At 46.8% G+C, this 24,616-nt stretch overlaps 1 protein-coding gene and 1 pseudogene across 1 annotated transcript; both read right to left on the bottom strand.

Moving 5' to 3' along the window:
- Positions 1 to 4,453: 4,453 nt before the first annotated feature.
- Positions 4,454 to 14,140, bottom strand: Ubap1l (ubiquitin associated protein 1 like). The gene is made up of 5 exons (XM_027411409.2): positions 14,021 to 14,140; positions 12,361 to 12,939; positions 9,552 to 9,761; positions 5,304 to 5,405; positions 4,454 to 4,639 (listed from the first exon to the last, which is right to left on the bottom strand). Exons 1-5 carry the CDS (start codon positions 14,138 to 14,140, stop codon positions 4,505 to 4,507), a joined length of 1,146 nt encoding a protein of 381 aa, XP_027267210.1. The 3' UTR covers positions 4,454 to 4,504.
- Positions 14,141 to 17,664: 3,524 nt separating this feature from the next.
- Positions 17,665 to 23,132, bottom strand: LOC113835200 (annotated as a pseudogene).
- Positions 23,133 to 24,616: the final 1,484 nt, after the last annotated feature.

Raw genomic sequence — 24,616 nt, 5'->3', positions numbered from 1 at the left:
GCCCAGCTCTTCCTCATAGTAGGTGTCGTGGTCAAGGTTGAAGAGCTGGCATATGCCCCTTCCTTTGGACACCTTTCACTGCGCCCAAGACCCCACCATAGCAAAGGGCCATGTGCCCTCTGTGGAGACCATCAAAGGCTTCTCTAACAGCAGGCAGACAGGAGGACGGGGGCCACAGGACAGACTCAGCCTAGGGCATATGGAGGGAAAGAGCTGACAGATGGGGAGGGTCCAGGAAGAGAGTTGGGACTCCTGAGTTCTCCACTCCAACCAACCAAGAGCTAGGGTGTGTGTCTCTCTCCACTGTCCCCTGCATGGAAAGGTCAAGGCTGAGAGGAGGCTATGGCAGCACCTTGGCCAGCACTCCTCCCGTGACAGCTGCAGAGGTGGACTCACACTGAAGCCAGAGCAGCAAGGCTCCTCCAGATGGAGCTGAGCCCGTGAGGGCCTGACCTACCTGCACATCAGCCAGTGGGACTAGGAACTCAGGGCCTCATGGACAACCTGCCTCGATATCATTCCATACTAAAATAGGAATGTCCCGTGTATAATATAAGCCCAGATGGTTACATTAATCACATGTTATGTGGGGGAAGCCCATGAGGCAGGCTGAACTGTCATTTCCATGTAAAAAGGTCTTTGCAGATAGATTAGGCTAGGCACTGTGAGAAGGCAGATCATTCTGGATTAGTCCGGCAGGCCCAGGGTAATCACCAGAGTGCATCAGAAGAAGTGGCCAAGGGTGAGCTAGACAGAGGACACTTTGCACAGTTCCCTGAGGATACAATGAGGTTGAAAGCTCAGTCTGAAATAGCTTCTAAGACAAGACAACTATCCTGTCAGATCAGGGGCCTTCCTTTTTCACCTCACTAGCATACATCTTTCAGGGACTTAGTGGGGACCGGAAGAGGAGACAATACTTAAGAGGACAGTGGGATGGCAAGAAGCACAGCTGGATTTACTTCTTGGGTCAGGCTTGGCTTTGCCTGCAGCTTGGACTCTCCCATCCTTTGGTCCCCCCTGTAGGGGTCATCTTATCCAGAGCTCTGTTCAGGTAGCCTGTGTATGTCATCTTCTGATATCTCAGGAGTCATCTGACCCTTAGTTATCAGTCTAGAGCCACCATTTTCCAGGTGACCCTTCCACAAAACTTCTTTTGGGCTACTTTCTTCAGCTCTGCTGATCAGAGAGGTTGGGTCCCTGGGGGGACAGATTTGCTCAGGTTCCGAGTTTGGTTACAGAATGCCACCATGTTAGCTTTCTGTAGCTGGGGAAATGGGTGAGAAAACCATGGGCATTTCTGACTCACAGTTTCTGAGGTTCCAGCCGATGGTCACTGTTCTGTAGTTTGGGGGCCTGTGCTGAGGCAGAGCATTGTGGTGGGGGTCCACAATAGAGCAAAGCTGATCACACAACAGTGACCGAGAAGTGGAGAGGAGAGAAAGGGCCAGGTCCTCTGCAAGGCCATGGTGTTAACTTCCTTCCACAATCCCCACCCCAGCACCGTCAGCTGGGGACCGTCTTAAACGTGAACCTTGCGGGAACACTTAAGCAAATCATAACAGCTGGTGTTTGCTAAATGAATGAGCGGAGAAGGGTGGTGGCTATAGAACAAGGAAAGGGAGAAAATGTACGTGGATGGGCTGGTAGATACAGTGCCACAAGCATCCTATGCACTATCCCACTCAACATCGTTGAAAAGTTTCAGTCTGTTTTTATGAATGAGAAACTGAGATACAGGGAAGATGAGCGACTTTCAAAAGATCACACGGTTAGTTAGCAACAAGGCTGAACTTACAGTCCCATCTGATTTCAGAGTCCATGCTTCAAACTATTTTTCCATCTCCAAAAAAAAAAAAGTTAAGGGGGTGTGGCTTACGAGGTACCACCCCCACCACCCCCACCACCCCCGCAAGGATCTATACTATAGATCCTATAGGCAGTTGGTGACTGTGAGGGAAGGAGAGACATTTTCTTTAGCATAGCTACTGGTAAATTACCCATGCTCCTGTCAACAACCATAATCAAACTTACAAAGCCAATATATAAATGAAGGAAATATAAAAAACTAAACAATATTTATTGTAAAGTAACAATTTTTCTACTGTCTCATTTGTAAGCTTACCAGCACTGAGACTTAGCAGAAAGCACAAAGGAGCTCAGTGGGCCTCAGGAGACCTGGACAACTATAGTAAGATTTTTTTTTCTCTTTGGGGGGGTCCTGCTACTCAGCTCACAAATGAATCACACACAGAGTCTTATTATTACTTATGAATGTCTGGCCTTAGCTTAGGTTGTTTCTAGCCAGCTTTTGTTATCTTAAATTAACCCATCTACTTTTTGCCTCTGGACTTTTCCTGTTCCCTTACTTCTGTAAATCTTACTTTTACTCCATGGATTGCTATGTACCTGGGTGGCTGGGTGGCTGGGTGGCTGGGTGGCTGGGTGGCTGGGTGTGGGTGGCTGGGTGCTGGGTGGCTGGGTGGCTGGGTGGCTGGGTGGCTGGGTGGCTGGCCCCTGCTGTCCTCCTTCTCCCCTTGTTCTCTCATTGCTGCTCCTCTTCTGAGTGTCTCCTTCTATTTATCCCCTCTGCCTGCCAGCCCCACCTATCCTTGCTCCTGCCTTGCTATTGGCCATTCAGCTCTTTATTAGGGCCACCAGGCATTTCAGACAGGCACAGTATCACAGCTTCACATAATTAAACAAATGCAGCATAAACAAAAATCACACACCTTAAAATAATATTCCCCAACAGGTAACAGTCCTGAGCTTGCTATTTCAGTTGCAGAAGTCCCCAATAAACACTGAGCATGGGCTGAGAGACATGGGCACTTTCCTTGGGTTTTCCACAAGCCTCTGCTCCAGCTTTGTTTACAGAGCAAAGAGAATGAAAGGTCTGAATCCTGGTAACTGTCAGAGGACTTTGGTGGGCTGCTGTGAGAGGCAGGGGCACCAGTGTGATGGCCTCTGACCTCTTGCCTGAGTCAGCTGGTCCTCTCAATTGATGGGGACCTCTTAAATATGAGCTTGGGGTGGCTAGAGATAACTGTCTTCCCAACCCCCAAAGATAACAGGCTGGTATCTGACCCAGATTATCTAGAGGGTCATGTACATGGGTCATGGGCCTGCTGCATTGCAAAGATCTCCAGAGAGCCTCAGATATCAAACATGGTTGGACAACTACCTGGGAGACTGAGGTCACAGAAGGATCACTCAAGCTCACAAGTTCAAGATCAACCAGGTAACATAGAGGAAACAAAACAATACAATTCTAACCAACCAACAGCAAACCCCCAATTCCAGCAGGCTACCCATCTGTGCTTTCTGAGTCAGATACAAGGTGCTGGACCCAGGGATTCTCTGAGGATTCTCATGGAAGAGGAGCCAGGTCTGGAAAATGTAGACCTGGTCAGATTCCTTTGTTTTGTTAAGTTTGAGATAGGGTCTTGCTATGTAGTTCAGTCTGTCCTGGAACTCACTCTATAGACCAGACTGGCCTAGAACTCACAGAGATCCGCCTGCCTCTGCCTCCTGAGTGCTGGGTCTAAAGGCGGCTTGCCTGAGAAAGTTTCTCTCCACTTGCTGCTTCTAGAAAGTAGCAGCTGCTTCCACCCTTGGCATGGAAGCTTCATGGTGAACATGTCCTGCTTTGTTAGTCTTGTTAGGTTTTTTGTTTGTTTGTTTGGTTGGTTGGTTTTTCAAGACAGGGTCTCTCTGTGTATCCCTGGCTGTCCTGGAACTCACTCTGTAGACCAGACTGGCCTAGAACTCACAGAGATCCGCCTGCCTCTGCCTCTTGTGTGCTGGGATTAAAGGTTTGTGACACCATACCTGGCTTTAGTCTTATTAGTTTTTGCTTTTTTTTTTTTTTTTTTTTTTTTTTGTCCCCCATACTCCTCCAGACAGGGTTTCAGTGTGTGGTAGTTTAAATGTAATTGCTCCCAATAAGATAATAGGGAGCACCATTATTAGGAGGTATGGCTTGGTTGGAGTAGGTACAGCTTTGTTGAGGAAGTGTGTCACTGTGGGGGATGGGCTTTGAGGTCTCATATGTGCCCAAGCCACACTCAGTGTCTCAGATCACTTCCTGTGGATCAAGATGTAGCTCCTTCTCCACTCTTAGCTCCTTCTCTAGCACCATGTCTGCCTGCATGCCACCATGTCCTGGTATGATAATAATGGACTAAACCTCTGAAACTGAAGCCACCCAATTAAATGTTTTCCTTTATAAGAGTTGCTGTGGTCATGGTGTCTCTTCATAACAATAGAAACCCTAACTAAGACAGTGTGTAATGGCCTTGGCTGTCCTGGAACTAGCTCTGTAGACCAGTCTGGCCTTGAGCTCACAGAGATTCATGGGTCTCTGACTCCAGAAGGCTGGGATTAAAGATGTGGGCCACCACCACCACCTGGATTTTCTTTTAGATTTTAATAATGCAGTTAGGATGGGTGGTGAATCAGGTACTTCACTGGTCAGCCATGCATCACAGAGTGTCCTGGCTTGTCATTGGGCACAGGCGACCAGCTCCTCCAGGGCTTGTTCACGCCGATTGCCGTGCACTAACAGCACCTCCTTGATCCGATCTTGCTGAAATCCCATGTCACTGAACTGCTGCCAGAGGTGCAGGAACTCCCCTGCCTGAAGAGGAGGAAGACAGGGTACTCCATCACTGCAAGGCTGCCTCAGTCCTGGGTATCTCCCGCCCTTCACCAGGGGAGCCTGACACTGGGCTATGCCTGTCATTTTCCTCTTCCTGTGCAGGTCCAGGAGGAAACAGAGGCCGAGCCAGGGGTGCTGCTGCCTGTGTGCTGGTATTTCTGAGTTTTACTCTGCTCAGCCTCTGCTGAAGACTCCCCCTGTGTTTTCCTCTCCACTTTTCTACCCAGTCCTTCCTGCAACTCTCAGCCCTGTGAATTGCTGCCTCGTTACTGAGGCAGGGGCTATCATGGGCACTTGTTTCTTTCTGTAGGGCCTTTAGCTCCATGCATGCTATGAGGGCACAAACTCTCTGAGTTCAAGCATCTCCAGGCTGCTCCTGTAAGGGAGTATCAAAAACATCAGGTGTCCAGTAATATGTGATGTGTTGATTCGGTCACCTATAGAAAAGCCCCTCAACACCAGCCTCCAGTTGCCCTCTCCACCTCTTCATTCTCTGTCTCCCACCTTTGGCTGTACTCTGCTCTCCAGTTGAGAACTTTCTCCCCAGTGTGAGCAGGCTATTTCTCTCCTGACCAGACCACAGACTACTCTGGGGTCATTGCATCCCTGGCCCCCATGCTTCCACTCCCTGGGCCCAGCTGACCTGTTGCTCAGAGAACTGGAACATCTCCATGGCCTCATCCACCAGGGCCTCATCATAGCCCTGCCGCAGCAGCCTCTCACAGGCACTGAGGTAGCCGAGAAACTGGGCCAAAGAGGGCAGAGGGGGAAAGATGGTAAGAGGAGTGGCAGGGACATGCTAGGGAGTCACCCAAGGGTCTCCCTGAGGCCATGCAGCTAGACAACCTATCACAGGAAACAGGGAGCCAACAAAAGAGGGACAGACTTCCTTTGAGAACCAGCAGATGAGTGACAACAGGTCCTCAATAAATGTCCCAGGTTGAGGGATAGAAAGAATCCAACAAAAGTGCTGTCCGAATGTTCATAGAGTCTAAGTGGGGTGCAGGACAAGCTCTAAACAAGTAAGTCAACCCACCACAGCAACCAGATGGGTTATACTACTATGGCAACCCATCCTTCTCAGAGGAACAGCCAAATGTAAAAGGAGCCTCCTCAGCCACCCATTTCTATGCATCCCTCCCCGGACACACCTGTCACCTAGGATGAGTAGAGTTCCCACCAGGCAACAGTCTACACCAGAGCTGGGGGAGGGGAAGTGGCAGAGGAAGTTCTCCAGGGACTGAAAACTTGTTCTTATCACCCCCCATTAAGTCATCAGAGACTTCTTTTGCCTTCATTGGGATCATTAGATCAAGGCTGGCCTGTCTACACAGTAACCTTGAGGCTAACCAGTAACATAGAAAGATCTGTCTCAAAAAAACTAACAGCAACAAAAACCAAAATAAGTGCTGCCTTAAGGTAGCTAAATTGGTAGAGTGCTTGCCTAGCATGTATGACGTTCCAGCCCCAGCACCAAAAAAACTGGGCACCATGGTGCCCTGGGAAGGTGAAAACAGGAGGATCAGAAGAAGTTCAAGGTCAAGGCTAAGGAGATGGCTCAGTGAGTAACAGCACTTGCTTCAAAAATGTGAGGACCTGAGTTCAAGTGCCCAGCACCCACGCAAAAATCTGGACGTTGCCACATGCCAGGCTATAACCTCAGCACCATGGGAGGCAGAAACAGAATTCCTGGGGCTTGTTGCCTGCCAGCCTAGCTGTGGGTTCAGCGAGAGATCTTGTCTCAAGGGAATAAAGCAGAGAGTGACAAAGGAGGATATTTTATCTGCTCTTTCATGTACTCATGAGTGTCTGCACTTGCACACACATTTGCACAAATACACACCACATGCACCCACACACTCATGAACACACACACACACACACACACACACACACACACACACACACACTGATAATAAGTTAAAGATCACGCTCAGCTACATAGTGAGTTTGAGACCAGCCCAGTCGCATGAAACCCTGTCATCTGAAAAAATGTGATGCCTTTTCACCAGCCTCGGCTTCCTCCTTTTCTCTAGGCCTCCATCCAGCTCCCCATCCAAGACCAGCCTCCTTCTCCTCCCAGGGGGCCTCTCTGCAGACTCCATCTTTCCTGGGCCATCCTTGAGGCTCTTAGGCCCCACCCACCCACCCAGTGCAGTGTACACTATTCCACATTATATTTGTGTCCACTCATGTTTGGCACACAGTGGAAGGATAATCTGTCACCACTGCATCCCCAACACTACCAGGGGAGGCAAAGTAGCACAATAAACACATGCCTTGTTCATAAAACCAATTGCCTTCAAGGAACTCACAGCTTAGCAGAGGAGATAAACCAAATTTAGGGGACTATGCCAGTGCTGGGCAAATCAAAGCAGGATTTATAGGGGACAGGTGCCAGATGAAAGCACTAGGCCATGAGCACCACGTGTGTAGATGGAAAGGATTAGGTCAAGTTTCTGCTGACCTTCAGCGCTGGAGAGAGCACAGAACACACAGATTGTCTAGCCCCGTGGTTTCCAAACTCTTGGAGCTCTTGGTTTGTTTGTTCCAGCCCAGGAAGCTTCAGTAAGAAGCAGCTGAGAGCAGGCTGCCTAAAGCTGGAGGCCTATGGCTGCAGGAGCACAGAGCCCAGTGCTCCCCAGGGAGGAACTACAGGACATGTAGACCTGGCTCTGAGCACATTTTGAAAGTCATTCATTCCAACACCTTCCACAGCTGAGGACATGGAGGCCCTGGCAGAGTTGATGGTTGCCAGAGTCCCAGAATGAGGGTCCTTATTATCTGACCTTTCAGATCTGCCTGCCTCTACCAGGATTAATGGCATGTGCCACCATACCGGCGCTCCAGATGATTTTAACTTTAACAATACATGGATGCCATGTATGGACACCAGAGGTCAACTTCTGAGTCAATTCTCCTTCCAACTTTACTAACCCAGCCTCAGGCTTTCTCTTCTGTCTGCCAAGACATATCACTGCTGCTCCAGGAGATTCTAATGGGCAGCCAAATCTCCAAATCACATCTGTGTACCACACCAAACTACATGTCAGGTTCCAGATCCACTGATGGGCCCTTTGGGACCAGGTCTGGGCATTTGCATTTGGAAATTCTACTTGTTGTTTTGTTTGTTTTTTCGAGACAGCTCTGTAGCTTTGGAGCCTGTCCTGGAACTCGCTCTATAAACCAGACTGGCCTCAAAGTCATAGAGATCTTCCTGCCTTTGCCTCCCAAGTGCTGGGATTAAAGGTGTGCGCCACCACGGCCCAACGGAAATTCTACTTCTTGGCAGCTTTTGGGCCTTACGGAACTACAAAAACCACCAGGCTTACCTCAGGCTCAGGATAGATAAGGATGTCACCTTTAGACCCCAAGATAAAACCTTAGAAATCACTGATGACAAACATATATTCCTCAAAAACAAAACAAAACAGCCCTCAAAGGGAGACTGGTATGACAAGTGTCCCTCAGCAGATCTGTACTTGGCCCATGAACCTACTCATGCCTGCCTTGCTGGGCAGTGGGGCACATCAAAGCTGGGAAAGGAGGGTGAGAGGGAGGGGAGGGAGGGAGGGAGGGAGGGAGGAGGGAGGGAGGGGAGGGAGGGAGGGAGGAGGGGAGGGAGGGAGGGAGGGAGGGAAGAGCTAGTAATACCCAAAGCTTTTTTCCATTTTCCTCTAAGTGCCTTGTCTCTATAATCCAATGTTCTCTCTCCTGGGTTATCTGTCATTTATCTAGGTCAAAGGGACTTAATAAAATGTCTTTCAAGGGGGGAGTGATCCCGAAGGAGCTGAGGAAGTACCAGTTGCCACAGAGCCAGCTTTCCAACCATAAAGAACCCTGATGTTTAGACAATGGTGCAAAGCAGGGATGGCACATTGGAAAGGGGTGTGGGTAAGCGGCTAGACTGTTTAGGCAGCATCTCCCAAAGTCCTTGTCCCTGTCCTGGCAGCTCTTCTTATCTCAGAGTCAGAGCCTTGTAGTCCACCTCAGTGTATGGAACTCCCATGAAACCTTTCCCCGAGCACTGGAACCTCTTTGTGGTAGGTTGACAATGGATAGGATTTCTTTGAAGTCATCATGCCAATCAAGAGTAGAGTCTATTTCTCTACCCTTTAGGTCTGGACTTGTCTAGGACATGCTTTGACCAACAGAGGAGGTGGAAGTGACTACAGATAATCTGAAAGCTAGGCTCAGGTAACCTAGAAGCATTTGCTCTTATACTCTTGGAAACAACTGGAAACAACCAGGCTAGTTTTCTGAAGAAATATGGCCAAGTTGGCAAGTATCACCAATCCCTGGACTGGGGCACCCACCCTAGCTGAAGCAACAAATATCACTTAGAAGTAAGAGACTGTCTAATCAGATGTGACAGGATCTGAGGAAGACACCTGAGGTTGACCTATGGCCTTAACACATATTTTCGTACACCAGCACACACATGAGCAAATATACCCATACCGATAGATATCTCTCAGAAGAGATTTCCCTATTGGACAGTTCTAGAGAGGCTCTTGATTGCTTAAAGCTCCAGCCTCCCGTCTTTGGGGCATGGACTAGGATAGGGGTTCAAATATGAAGACCCCCCACATGGCCATAGGGATTCCTGCCGAAGTCCTGTGGAGGGATAGCAGTAAGGTCTAGAAATTCAATCTCAAACTTGGTAATTTGGGCCAAGTTGAGGTTCTTCCTCTAAAGAGATGGAAGCAAGGGCTGGGGTTCTAGACTAATGGTAGAGAGGTTGCCTACTATGTACAAGGCCCATTGATCCCCAGAACTTCAAGAGAGAAGACAGGACAGGGGGACAAAACCTTTTTCAAGATAAAGGTAAAAAGTCGGATGACCTTATGTAACTCCACCATGACAGCCCCTCAGCCTTGGGCCCACTCACCTGGCTCAGGCTCTGCCTTCCTGTCTTCTGCAGAGCCACAATGGCCCTTCCCAGGGGATAGCCCAAAGCAACCACTGGTCCGATGAGATCTTGCTCCTCTTTGGTCAGGGCAGACAGCAGGTCAGTTGCTGAATCAGGATGTAATCTATAGGAACCGAGGGGCTGAGGTGTCCCACTAAGAGGTGGCAAGCAGGTGTATGGGCTAAGAGACTGAAACATAGACAGGATGGCATGTCAGTAACTAAAGGAGGTCACAGTCATCCGAGATAGACATCTTAAGAGGTAGCTTTGTGTCCCACTTTATACACATTGTGGAGAGTTGTAGGTACTGCAGTCCCCAACTTATTTTCTATTTACTTTGCCAAGATGTCAACAGAGGCCATCTTAGAACTACCTCATCCAGGCTGTTAGAGGCATAAATCAGAGCATGAGCAAAGTGATTAATTAGCAAAGGGTCTGGCATATAGAAGCTGTCAGCAAAGGCTAAGGTTTCACTTAGCACTTAACAACACTGCAAATGAAATGTGATAGGTAGCCCAAGTATGGTGATACATGCCTGTAATCATAGCTACTTGGGAGCTGAGGCAGGAGGATTGCTTGACAGCAGGAATACAAGGTGATTCTGGGCCCAGTCATAGTACAAAATCAGATCAGGAAGAAATAAGAAAAGACAAAGTATAGGTCAGGAGGTAGCATGCCTGGGCTCAGTCCTTAGCATCTCATACACAGAGCATGACGGTGTGTGCCTGTGATCCCAGATTCAAGAAGATAAAAAGTTCAAGGTTGTCCTTAGCTACCATTACATGGCAAGTTTGGGATTAACCTGGGCTACATGAGATTCTGTCTGAGAGAGAGAGAGAGAGAGAGAGAGAGAGAGAGAGAGAGAGAGAGAATATCATACTATTATTTTGTGTCACAGACTGAAATCCAGGGTCAGAGAAGTCAGTGACCTGAAACACAGTACACATTTGAGATATGAACCCTGTCCTGAGGATGCTGTACCTCACAACTTAGTGAGAGGGAACGTCTTCCCAGCTCCACCCTCCTAAGGTTTGGCTGAGCTAGGCCCAGCAGAATGGTATTGACTCAGGTAAATACTGCACAACAGAACACATTAGCTTGCAGACATTCCTGTGGTTGGCCGGCATCATGAGGAAGGACTTCCCAGCTAGAAATCAATCTAGCAAGGCATTGGTGGAACATCATCAGGCTTCTCCCCTCCCATGAGGGAAATCCAGGTGCTGCCTTGCTTCTGGGCCTTGGAACTCATATGGGAGACATATGAGTTCCCCAGCTGTCACCACTTTCTCAGGGGTCTCTGCTATGACTCCTCCTTTTACCGTAAATTGAGGACCACCCAGATTTGAGCCATGATATTACTTTTGTCTTTGAAAAAGACTCTTAGTTACTGTCTGCCCCACTTTCCCTATGCCTCATACTCCTGTCCCAGCAGTCCCCCAACTAGGGTTGTTGGTCAAGTTGATTTTTTAGACAATGGCTTATTTCATGACTATGAAGCACCGAGTAGCCTTAAAGTAGCCATGTCGCCAAGGTTAGTCTCACACTGGCAATCCTGCTTTAGTCTCCTGAGCTGCTGAGATTGCAAGTATGTGCCAGCATGCCCTGCTAATTAAATTGATCTTGACCAGGGAAGAATCTTTCTGGCTCCAACATTTGGAATCTGCCCAGCTCCCAAAGCCCCTTCTGTAATGCTGATCCATCCACTTTATAAGTAGAGAGGGTGGCATACAGTGGTCCAGCAACCCAGCCAGAATGCTGGAGTCTATCTTTTGGATTCAATTTCTCCTTGGCCTTATTCTGAAGTATCCTAGTGTCTGACTGGGAGCCAGAACGCTGTGCCCAAGCACCATATTCTGCTACTAGTCTGGATCTACCTCAACCTTCCCTGGACTTAGGACTTGTGGACTCTGAAATTTACTCATTTCTTTATTTTTTTAAAAGATTTTAATTATTTATTATGTATACAACATTCTGCTTCCATGTATATCTGCACACCAGAAGAGGGCACCAGATCTCATAATGGATGGTTGTGAGCCACCATGTGGTTGCTGGGAATTGAACTCAGGACCTCTGGAAGAGCAGTCAGTGTTCTTAACCTCTGAGCCATCTCTCCAGCCCCCCTCATTTCTTAAGAAAAAGATATAAATACTGTATTTGGAACACGGAAGGGTAAGTTTCTCTGGACTCTAGGCTCACGTCTGCACCTGGATCTTTCCCTGCACTCCCTCCACCCTGGTCTGGCCAGCTGCATCAGCCCTGTCTGTCAAAGCTGATCCCACACCCGACCAAGCCTAGGCCTCTCCCCACATTCTCTTGACCAACTGTCTTGTCCTGTGGGTATCTGGTGGGAAGTACCTATTCCGAGAATATTTCTTGCTTGAGCCACCAGCTTCTCAGGCCTGCTCAGTGTGAAGCCCCAGAGCTGAGTCTGAGGCAGGCTTTCATTGAGCTCCCCCTGCAGGTAGGGTCCTCTGCTCAGTGGTCAGGAAACAAAAATGAGTATTACCCCATCCCACCCCTAAAAGAATTCATATTCCACTGCAAGAGAAAGTTGGGAGTAGAAACTGATTGGTAACCATTGTGACATACGCCCATGTGGGAAATCGACAGCGGGGCCAGCCTCCAAGCAGAACATACTAAGGCTGCAGGAAGGACAGGACCACAGGGCCAGGTGGGAGCCGATGAGTAGAGGGCAGTGCAGGGAGGAAGGAACCTAGGCTGGGGACCCTCAACTTGGAAGGCCTTGGCTTAGGACCTGTGGCTTTGGAGGAGAACACAAAGTTCTTACAGCGACAGTGGGCTTGTGGCTCCGCAGTGGAGGCATGGCGCCGGCGGTGGATGGTCGTGGGGGCAGCTCGGGGACGCTGGGAGGCTGCGGTGCTGGACCAGGGGCTGGCGCCAGGCTGGCACTCACACTCAAAGTGCGGTGGCCTCGGAAGCGGTGCAGAAGGGCTCGAGGACACGTGGCTAGTCTGCTCTCTGAGAGCCGTCGCCGGGCACCAGACAACTCAGACCTCATGTTTCTCAGCACATCCAGAGAGCAGCGCCGATGACCTGCAGGGGAGCTGGGCCGAGGGCTACAGGACTCCATCTCCTCCTCGTAGGCAGAGGAGGCATCTTCCTCGTCCCTCTTCTCACCTATTTCTTCTTCTTCCTCCCCGTCTTCCTCCTCGGGAGGTTCTTGTAGTTCAGCATCTGGATCTCGGACTTCAGCAAGTGCAGACACCAGACTGTATTTTGGACTGACCAGTAAGAACCAGGCTGGAGGAGCGGACGCAATCCCCAGGTCATTGCATTGGTGGGGAGAAGGACCTCTGACGAGTGCTTCCACCCAGAAAAGAGCCTGCCTTTCCAGGCTGAAGTCATACTGCAGAGAGAAGGTTGATGTGGGGCTCAGCTGTGGCAAGCCAGGGCTGTGGAGACATAGCCCTCAGTGCTGCCTTGGGGACCCTGTTCAGTCAAATTTGCCAGATCGGGAAAGCTCCTGGCTCTAAGCTCTGGGTATCCTCACTGCCCACTCCCATCTTCCTTTCCAGGTGTTTCTGGGGCCCACAGACATCATAACAGTTCAATAACAAACCCTGACATGAAGGACAAATCAAGTAATGTGTTAATAGAGGAACCATGGTAAAACTCCAATATTCAAAACCCTTCACCATTCGGTGTGTCACTGAGCAACAGCTACCTCAATACACCCCTGTAGAAACAGCTTTTGTGGTCTGGGTGTAAGGATTCAGGCATTATGCTGGCCTGACTTTATCACCTGGCAGAATGCACTCAGCAGTACCCTTGGTCAGCCCAGGTGCAAAGGACCCCTTTAAAAGACAGATCTCCGACCACTTATGCTCTCTTCCCCCCCCCCACCCCGTTCCCCTGGGTAGACCGGACTTTTCCTATTTCCGTCTTCTCTTGTCCTATTGTCCTCTCTCTCTCTCTCTCTCTCTCTCTCTCTCTCTCTCTCTCTCTCTCTCTCTCCAGAATTTCTCTGTGAAGCTGCGACTGTCCTGGAACTTGCTCTATAGACCAGGCTGGCTCTGAACTCACAGAGCTCTGCCGGCCTCTGCCTCCTGGGGGCTGGAATTAAAGGTGTGTGCCACTACTGACTGCCCGGCTAGCTCCTTGTGCTTTTTTATCAGAGGATTCTGGAAATGGAGTCTTATCACCAAGAGTGATTCTAACAGCTGATATGGGAGAGAGGATGAAGTGGTGCACACTGGCAGTGACAAACAATTCACACAAAGCAGGTCACACAAGCAGGCTCTCAGCTGACTGAGGAAATCACTTCATCATCCAGACACCAGACTTCTCTATGGAACCTATTGGCTTATTTTCAGACTCCCTAGACTATTGGAAAGCAAACCAAGCTTCCCTTTACAGTCATGAGACAGGCCCCAGGGGCCTTAGAGGTCAGATCCAAGGACAGAGCTAGACAGTCAAGACTCACTTACCATCGAGCCCAACAGAAGCTCTCTACAGTCCCGGACACTGAGCTCTGGAGCAGGGTGGGGCTCTGTGTCCATCACAAAGCCCTTGGGCACCTTGAAGGGGACACCATCAAGGGCATTCATTCTGCCAGAGATAAGTGAAACTGTCTCAGAAGAAGTGAGCAAGTGCTATGATGGCAGGGAGAGGGTGTAGAGTCCTCAGAACCAGGCTCAAGCCACACTCTCCTGTGTGGAGCCCCCCACAGCTGGAAGGAAAAGAAGAAATGACCAGTGCTGTACAGGGAAGAAATAAGTAAAACCCAGAGTATCCATATTGATGTCATGTTATTTCATGTAGAAGTCTTGCGTTACCAGGCATGTCCCAGCTGTGCCCACAGGCTGCACACACCCCAAGATAGCTATGAATAGAGACCAATACTAAACTATAAACACTTAAAATATTATGAGGTTTTTTTTTTCAATTATTTTCCTGGTTTGGTAATTCAGACCTGTGCCACTCTCCTGCAAGTTGTCCTCTGACCTCTACATACTCCCTATGGTATATATCACATATACACAATAAATAAATGTAATAATATTTTAAAGAATAACAAAATAAAGTGGAAAATTATATGATTGCACATCTCCATAGACTCAGGATGCCCTGGAGCTGGAGTTACAAGTGGTTTGACCATAAACTGCCTGATGTAGGTGCTAGGGACTGAACTCTGGTCCTCTTCAAAGTAGGAAGTGTTCTTACCACTGGCTGAGCTTCATTACTATTATTATTGTTGTTGTTATTTTTTTTTCAGGAGTGGAGGAAGGCCTAAGCCCAGAGCTTTGCATCTGCTAGGCAAGAACTCTAACCCTGAGCTACATCCCCAACCCCCTTCTTTATTATTTTTAAGAAACATGGAGCTAGGGATCCACCCAATGGAAGAGTGTTTGCCTCTGCGTGAAGCTCTGGATTGATCCTGAGAGCAACAAAAACAAATCCCCAAACAAAACAAAACCCACGCAAAACAAAACAAAAAAACCTTAAGTCACAGCAGTTTAGGACTAAAAGGCAATTTCTCAGCCTAGTGAAGAACATCCCTAACCATCCGCAGCAAACTACTGAGCGATGTCCTCAAGGCTGGCAGTGAAACAAGGGTGTCATAGCACCATCTCTTCTGCCCATGTGGCACCCGATACTAGCTTGTGCAAGAAGAGATGAAAACTAATACACATACAGACTGGAAAGAAAGAAAACAACCATTATTGGTAGATCACAAAGTCCAGAAGAATCTATGAACAACACTCTTAGAATTAGTAACACAATTTAGAAAGGACATTGGATACACAGTCAACATACAAAGTAAACTATATCCTCATGTGTGAACAATAAACTATGTGAAAGCATTTTAAGATTGAATTTTTAAAAATAGACCATTGATATTTACTGATATTATATCCACCACCAAGTACTTAATCTAACACAGTATGTGCAAGAACTCTACATAGAAAACCAAACGCTATTAAATGGAGGAACATACCCTGCTGGAAGATGATAAACTTCAATGTATAATTCTCTGAGAACTGATTTACAGACCTGAAGGATCATAATTTAATCATTAGCATAATTGGCATGCTAATTCTAGAATTAAGCAGGTCACAAAGAATCAAGGAAATTCAGGGCAGTTTTTTTTTTTTTTTTTATGTGTGTATGTGTGTGTCTGCATGAATGTAGGTGATATGTGCGCAGGTTCCTACAGAGGTAAGAATGTTATGAGCTGCTCAACACGGGGTTTGTATTCTAACTTTTGGCCTCTGTAAGCACAGGAAGTGTTCTTAACCACCCCAGCCAAGGAAGGAAGGAAGGAAGGAAGAAAGGAAGGAAGGAAGGAAGGAAGGAAGGAAGGAAGGAAGGAAGGAAGAAAGGAGATGGGGGAAGAGGGGAGGGGGGGGGAGAGAGGAAGAGAGAGAAAGACACTACCAGACAGCATGCCTTTAATCTAGCAGCTGGAGGCAGAAAGCAGGAAAATGTGTATCTAAGGTCAGCCTGGTCTACATATCCAGGTCCAAGACAGTCAGAACTACATAGTGAGACCCTTGCCAAAAGAAAACAAACAAGCAAACAATAAAAACCCCAAAACAACCCCAAACAACAGAAAGAAAACGTGTGGTACAGACACGAGGCCCTTCTAAAGGACCAGAAGAATGAAAATAGTCCAGAGACAGCCACACAATAGTGACCCTTGATTAATGACAGAGTTTGCTCTGCAGAACAGTAGAAAAGACCTCTCAATGAATGTTCTGGATCAACCTGATATCCATCTTGAGGGAAGAAATGAAACAATCTTGGGTCTGAAGGTATAGTCCAGTGGTAGTACACTTGCTTAGCATACATGAACCTTGGAAGTAGAAAAAATTGACCTCCTTTACATCATACACTAAATTCAATCCTACAATTCTAAATGTAAATGGCAAAGATAGAACAACAAAGCTTTGGCACACATCTGTAATCCCAGCACTGGAGAGGCAGAGGCAGGAGAATCTCTGTAAATTGGAGGCCAGCCTGGTCTACAGAGCCAGTTCCAGGATAGCCAGGGCTACACAGAAAAACACTATCTTGAAAAGCCAAACCAACCAATCAACCAAACAACAAAACAAACAAACAACCCACCACAAAACACCGAAAAATGAAAATCAAAAGCCAAAATACAAAATTTTAAAGTCTGTACCATCAGCCGGGCGTTGGTGGCTCATGCCTTTAATCCCAGCACTGAGGAGGCAGAGGCAGGTGGATCTCTGTGAGTTAGAGGCCAGCCAGGTCTACAGTGTGAGTTCCAGGAGAAGGCTCCAAAGCTACAGAGAAACCCTGTCTTGAAAAACCGAGAGAGAGAGAGAGAGAGAGAGAGAGAGAGAGAGAGAGAGAGAGAGAGAGAGTTTATGCCAGCATGTTGGAATAAACATTTTTTTAATTTAAAAAAATTGTACTTATGAATGTTTTGCCTGCCTATGTGTTGTGTGTATGTGTGTCCCAGTGCTTTTCAAGACTACAAGAGGGCATCAGATGCCCTGGAACTAGAGTTACAGTTGTGAGCTACCATGTGAGTGCTGGAAATAAACTCAGGTCCTTTGAAAGAGCAGCAGGTATTTATAACAAGGGAGTCATCTCCCTATCCCAAAACAAGCACTTCTTTTCTATTTGTTTGTAAGGTGTTCACTTTTATTAAACTGGTCTCAAGTCAGCATGCAGGTGAGCCTTCAGATGTTTCAACATCTTTACCTACTCCCAGGGAGTCCAAAAGCCTTCATAATCTTTAGTCAGGAAACAAAAATGGGGAGCATGACTGACTATTCAGAAGTAAAAACAAAAATAAAAAAAGTATTAAAGCAGGTGTCTAGAGTTTCTATTGCTGTGAAGAGACACCATGACTATAACAACTCTTTTTTTTTTTTTTTTGGTTTTTCAAAACAGGATTTCTCTGTGGCTTTGGAGGCTGTCCTGGAACTAGCTCTTGTAGACCAGGCTGGTCTCAAACTCACAAAGATCTGCCTGCCCCTGCCTCCTGAGTGCTGGGGTTAAAGGCGTGCGTCACCACTGCCTGGCCGACTATGACAATTCTTATGAAGGAAAACATTTAACTGGGGCTGGTTCACAGTTTCAGAGGTTCAGTCCATTATCATCTTGGAGGGAAGCACCATGCTGGAGAAGGAGCTGGGAGTTCTACATCTTGATCCACAGGCACCACAAGCAGCTGTGTGCCACACTGAGAGCAGCGTAAGCATAGGAGACCTCAAAGCCCACCCCCACAGTGCACACTTCTTCCAACAAGGTCCCACCTACTCCAACAAAGCCACACCTCCTAATAGTGCCACTCCCTATGGGAGCCATTTTCTTTCAAACCACCATTTAAAAAATCTGCAATACATATAATTTATACAAAAGCAATGCTGTCACCTCCCCTGCATGGACTCGGGACACAGAGTGGGTCATCACCCTTTCTAGAGTAGGGGGTCGGTTTTGGGAGGATGAAGAACTTCCTTAACCAGGTAACTCATTGGAATGATTATTAAACAAAAAATAATGCACGATCAGTCGTCAACCACTTAGTACAACTTTGAGGCTACTTGCTCCAACCAACTGCAGTTGCCTTTACTGTTCCAGTTTTTAAATCCTGAGCCCAAAGCATGAAAGCAAAACAAAAACAAAAATTAAAATGAAACAAAAGACAAGGTGAGGTCAATGTTGTCTACTGTTTTTTTGTTTGGTTTCCTGCACAAGTTAGGTTTTGTCGAGAAAAGGTTACCCAGAAGCATTTTCGGTGCATGATGGAGAGCCACATGATGTGTCCTTGCTTGTTGATCCACATCAGCTGGAAGGTTGACAGTGAGATCAAGATGGAGCTGCCAATCCACAAGAGTACTTATGCTCTTGATCTTCACAGTAGTGCAAGCCAGAGCACTCATCTCCTGCATCCTTTTGATGATGCTTGGGCACAAGGTGGTGCCACCAAACAGCACTGGTTGGCATGGAGGTCTCTACAGATGTTGACATTACCCTTCATGATGGAAATGACAGTAGTTTTGTGGATGTCACACACAGGAAGAAAGGCAATGTAACTGCTCTTTGCCAATAGTGATGGCCCGGTGGTAGGGCAGTAGCTCTTCTCCAGGGAGGAGGATGCAGCAGTGACCATCTCTTGCTCCAAGTCTAGACTGACATAGCATAGCTTCTCCTTGATGCCATTTCAATTTCCCTCTTGGCTGTAACGGTGAAGCTGCAGCCATGCCCAGTCAAGATTTTCATGAGGTAATCTGTCAGGTCCCAGCCAGCCAGGTTCAGATGCAGGATGGTGTGGGGGAGAGCGTAACCCTTGTAAATGGGTACTTTGTACGTGGCTCTGTCTCCAGAGTCCATCATGATGCTGGTGATTCCACCAGGGTTGCACAGGGACAACACATCCTGCATGGCCATGCAATGGCTTGGATGCCAAAGGTTTTGAACACAATCTGGGTCATCTTTTCATGGATGCTCTTAGAGTCCAGGGGAGCCTTAGGGAGCAGCATGGGGAACTCCTCAGGAGCCACAGGCACCTCATGGTAGGAGGTATGGTGCTAAGCATCTTCACGTTGTCCCGGTTGGTGGCAAAGCCTTGCTCCATGGGATACTTCAGGGTCAGGATGCTTCTCTTATTCTGGACGTCAACACCCATATAGGAGTCCTTTTGGCTCAAGTCCACCATCACATTCTGGTGTTGCAGGCAGCCCAAGATGGAGGTAAAGACTGCTGGGGAGTATAGTTGCTGACAAAGCTGACTTGACAAATGTTGCTATGACATGTCTATGGAGAACTGGGTGACTGGTGTGGACTGGCAGTGGAGGAGCCCTGAGAGGTCTGTCCTCTCAGGGCAGATATGATGGTGTCTTAGAGAAGTTTACAGGAGACTAATGTTGCAGAGCCAGTCCTGGTGGCACAGGTCTGTAATCCCAGCTACTTAGAAGACTGAGGCAGGAGGATCACAAGTTCAATGCGTACCTGGGCCACAAAATGAGTTTAAGGCTAGCCTGAGCAATTTAGTGAGACTCGTTTTTGTTTTGTTTTGTTTTGTACATTCCAATCCCAGTTCCCCTTCCCTCCTCCCACTTTCCCACTACCCTACTCCCACCTGCTCATCAGAGAGGGTAAGGATTCTCCTAGGAAGTCAACTAGGTCTGTCCCATCACCTCAGACCCCCAATCCTTGTCCCTAGTCAGAGCAAGGTATCTCTCCACATAGAATGGGCTCCACAGTTTGTGCATTAGAGTTAGATCTTGGTCTCACTACAAGGGGCCACATTTACTGCCCAAGCCACACCACTGTCACCTATATTTAGGGAGTCTAGTTCAGACCTATGCAGGTTCCCCATTTGTCAGACCTGAGTCAGTGATCTCTCACTAGCTGGGGTCAGCTGATTCTGTGGGTTTCCCCATCATGGTCTTGACTCCTTTGTTCCTATTATCACTTCTCCCTCACTTCGATTGTACTCCAGGAGTTCGACCCAATGGTTAGTTGTGGATTTCTGCATCTGCTTCCACCTGTTTCTGGGAGTGGGTTCTAGCTTCTCTGGAGTTGTGGATTGTAGGCTGGTTTTCCTTTGCTTTATGTCTAGTATCCACTTATGAGTGAGTACATACTATATTTGTCTTCCTGGGTCTGGGTTACCTCACTCAGGATGTTTTTTTCTAGTTCTATCCATTTGCAGCAAATTTAAAGATGTCATTGTTCTTACTGATGAGTGTAAATGTACATTTTCTTTATCCATTTTTGTTTTGTTTTTAAAGATTTATTTATTTATTATGTATACAGTGTTCTACCTGCATGTATGCCTGCATGTATGTGCTAGAACACATTACAGATGGTTGCGAAACACCATGTGGGTGCTGGGAATTGGACTCAGGACCTCTTGAAGAATAGTCAGTGCTTTTAACCTCTGAGCCATCTCTCCAACCCTGAGACTCTGTCTTAACATAAAAGTAAAAAGAGGGCTGGGGCTATAGACCTCAGTGGTAGAGTGCTTACGTAGCAGGCAGGGAGCCCTCAGTTAATCCTCAGTATCACACATATATAGATACACACAAAGAAAAAGGCTAACCATGAATACATTACTGATAAACTGGATTAAAGTCAGAAGTCCTAGTCATCAGAGTTTAAAGACAACCACAGCATGGGAGACAATATTTGCAAAATAATCGCCTGACAATATTCAGGGACTTATATTCAGCTTATGCAATGAACTTCTATAAACAATAGGAAGTTTTAAATTCTCATTAGGAGGATATCCAAATGGCCAACAGATAACCTCTTTAGCTATTGGGTATATAAAGTAAAACATCGATCCAACACATACCCAGTCATGAATAGCTCAAATTAAAAAGCCCGAATTCACATGAATTCAAACTCACAAATGCTTATAACATAAACTAAATTCCTGATCACAGCCTGGCAGTTTGGTAACAGTGAGGAGCCTGGACCAGGATATGCCTCTGGCCCCACACAATCTGTTAGCCCTGACAGGATGACACAAAGCCTTGCTGCTTGGGGTCACAGTGCGGTCATCCTGTTCCCAACAGAACAGCCTCATGTAGAGATGTTGGGTGGGTAATCTGGGAGCAGACAGGTCAAGTGAGGGCAAGTGGCCAAAGCCCTTAATTCCCTCACATCTCCTCCCCAATCTGTCTGTTCTCATCAGTGTCTTCCTGCCTCCAGGATTCATCAATTCCTGCCTGAATCTATGTCACTGCATGTCAGTGGGTGGCTCCTCATGCTCCTCCATGGGCAAGATCAGGCAAGCCTTGGGGTAAAACTGCCTTGTTGGCTCGTTTTTACTGGACACCTGTGAGGCTCAGGAAAGCTCAGCAGGTTTTGCCATCCTCAGATTTATCTTTCCATCTCAGCTACCACTGAATTTTGAATTATAGAGAAGGAAAAGCCCAAATTCTACTGAGGCTCCAGAGTAAATCCTTGCCCACTTGAGATAACAATCCCTCTCTCCCCATCTTCCACTTAACATCTGCATCCCTAATTGTTTTCTGCACAGCCCTGAACTGGCTACCAGTTTGGAGATTCTGAGGGTCTCTTTCTGAAGAACAGCAAAGGCCACAGTGGAAATCAGAGCTAGTTAGAACACTAAAATGCTGCATCAGAGTGTGTCTGGAAGGGGCAGCCTAGTCCTTGTGAGGCTTGGGAAAGCTTTACGAAACACTTGGGCCTCAAAGGGTAGGAAATGGATTGTGAGCAGAAAAAGGTTCAAATAGCAGGCATCCAGAGGAGCAGCATGAGACAGACAGCAGACATAGGAATCTACAGTGTGAGGTGAGGGGGTTACAAGTGAGAAAATGCTATGTGCAGTCTGGAGCAAAATCCAGGATAGATTAGGGTCCTGCTGGAGAGCACTTAGAATTTTTTTTAATGTTTATTTATTTATGTCTGTAGGAGTCAAAGAGGGTATCGGGTGAATCTCTTGGAACTGAAGGTACAGACAGTTGTGAGCTGCCATGTAGGTGCCAGGAATTGAATCTGGATTCTCTGGAAGTGCAGCCAGTTCTCTAAACCACTGAGCCATCTCTCCAGTCCAGAGGACTTTGAATTTTGAGCTGAGTTCTGACTCCAATCAGTAGGTGGCAGAGAAAGTCATAAGGGGCTGGGATGGAGTTGGAGTATACAAGGAAAGCAAGGCTGTGCTTCAACAAACTATATAATCCAGTGAAAGTGTGCCTATCGGACAAATCATGGGGCTGGAGACTGGAGTAAGCTGAAGTGATAATGAACCTAGGTAGGAGACTAGCCAGGAATGACTCCCCAGTGTACTCTACATGACTTCATCCTGCTTAGAGCTTCCATTACCTGCCAATAATTCCCACTTTCTCCATGTCTCTTCTGAGATCAAACTCATAAACACCTGCCTACAAAGTACCTCCCAACGAGCTTAGAGTGCCTCTAATTTAAAACACACAAAGTGAATTTCACTTTTCTTATCCCAAACACATTTTCCTTTCCAGAGGTCTTTGAAGGTATGATAACCTGATCCAGGGTGCTAACACACACTCAGACACTTTACCAACTCCCATCTCAAATCCTCTGCCAAGTTTCTTAAGACTCAGTGTTATCTCCATGGTTAACATGAGAATCCAAGCTGGTGTTACCTCACTGAACAACAGCTCACCTCCATTTATCTTCTCGTGTGCTATTATTGTTCCACACGCAGAAAGTATGATCATTTCAAACTTCAAACTTAAGTCGCCATTCTTCCTCTTCTTCCTTTTTCCATAGTTCTCAGGTTCTTTCCAAATAAAAACTTAAATTCTGAAGGCTTGTAACAGCTAGATTGATCTGTGTCTGTCTCTCTCTCTCTCTCTCTCTCTCTCTCTCTCTCTCTCTCTCTCTCTCTCTCTCTCTCTCTCTCTGTGTGTGTGTGTGTGTGACTGTGTGTTGTCTTTTGAGTAAGGGTTTCTCTGTGTGGCCCTAACTGTCCTGAAACTTGCTTTGTAGATCGGACTGGCCTCAAATTCACAGCAATCTGCCCGCCTCTGCCTCTAAAGTGCTAGGGTTGAAGGCGTGCACCACCACACCCAGAACCAGACTGATTCTTACCCACACAATTCCAGCCATAGTAGCCATGCCATGGTCCCTTGACCCCCACACCATCTCTGCACAGCTATTCCTGATTCTGCCTGTGTTTTTCTGTCTCTTCTCAACAACTAAAAGCCTCCCCCCCCCAGCTGAAAATCACCTGCTCAGAGCAGCTTTCTCCACGAGCAGCTTTCAGTAATCTCTCTTAATCATTGTTTGAGACAGCTGAGTCCTCCAGAATGTCCTTTAATTTCTAAACAGCTGAGAATGGACTTCAATTTCTGATCTTCCCACCTTCACCTCCTAAATGTGGGATCTGTTTTATTGGGTGCAGAGGACTGAAGCCAGGGCATCATGCATGCTAGACAAGCACTGTGCCAACTGAAGTACACTCCCAGCTCCCGATACCCCCTCCTTTTACTCTGACCCACAGAGTACTCTGTGAACCAGAACACACTGTTTATATAATCTCACTTAAATGTGTTATAAATGCATTTGAAGTCAATTTCTACTGTGATCTCATACAACCTCCATAGTACTCAAAGTAGTTTTTGATTGTTGTAATAATGGCCATTTTCTTTTTAACCTCTGTTCTCTGTTGGGTTAAAGGGTATTTCCTAGCATCATCCATAGGCATTTTGAAATATCTGGGCAATATGGGTTAGTACTTCCCGATGTAGCAATATCACAGCGACAACGAAGAACTTGATCAGCGCAGCTATGGAATCAGTGAAGGGTAGTATAGATGGAGAAAGTCTTCACAAAGTTACTTCTCTCAATACTAGGAAGACAGGAATCCTGTTCACTCCTTTTTATTCTCTTAGCACCTAAATTATAGTAATGGAAAACAAAAAGCCATCTCCCAAAGGACACAGCTTAATCCTTAGCTTCCTTAGCTTCACATAATTAATAAAGCAGAAACTACCTGCAGATGTGCAGTTATACAAGTCTAAAACCACCTGCCTCAAACGCCTCAGTTTTTGCTTCAGAGATTATGAGAAAACAAGTTTATCCCAAAGGCAAAAAGAATTGGCTTTGGAAACAAAATCTTCAGCAGTAGCAGCTGGGTGCGGCAATCGGGAACTACTGTGTGGATATATACAAAAGTACATAGGTTGTCCAAGATAACTCAGAAGGTAAAACAGAAACTTGTATCAGCAGAAAGGAGCATTTTTAAACATATCATTAAAAAAGCAAACTGGAAATAAGACACATTTTGTACTTACCTTTTAATTCCCAGGAGAGCTTCTCTGTGGACAGAATATGAAGACATGAACAGTACAACAGATGGTGTAATCTCAGCTAAGCTTTTTAAAAAGTCACATGGACACAGAAACATAAAGGATTTTAGAGTGATTAAACTAGTTGGCTTGTTGCAGAAAATTCTCAGACAGCAGGAACTCAAGTACTCCAGCTAAGTATAGTATTTAACATACAACGAATCTCTCATGGCTTGTTACTCTTCACTGTGTTTATATCTAATTCCTTAAAAGCTTGTGTTTGCCTCTTACAAGTCCTGGTTT

The sequence above is a fragment of the Cricetulus griseus genome, chromosome 4 (genome assembly GCF_003668045.3).
Source record: "Cricetulus griseus strain 17A/GY chromosome 4, alternate assembly CriGri-PICRH-1.0, whole genome shotgun sequence".
Classification (NCBI taxonomy): domain Eukaryota; kingdom Metazoa; phylum Chordata; class Mammalia; order Rodentia; family Cricetidae; genus Cricetulus; species Cricetulus griseus.
This window is presented reverse-complemented; position numbering and strand designations above follow the sequence as displayed.

Bases quoted from the DNA above. Each gene is read 5' to 3' on its own strand.
- Ubap1l (XM_027411409.2), bottom strand. From the start codon at position 14,140: ATGAATGCCCTTGATGGTGTCCCCTTCAAGGTGCCCAAGGGCTTTGTG. The intron at 12,940-14,020 runs GTAAGTGAGTCT...TTCTCTCTGCAG, and splicing joins AGCTTCTGTTGGGCTCGATG to TATGACTTCAGCCTGGAAAG. The intron at 5,406-9,551 runs GTGAGTGGGCCC...TCTTTGGCCCAG, and splicing joins GAAGGCAGAGCCTGAGCCAG to TTTCTCGGCTACCTCAGTGC.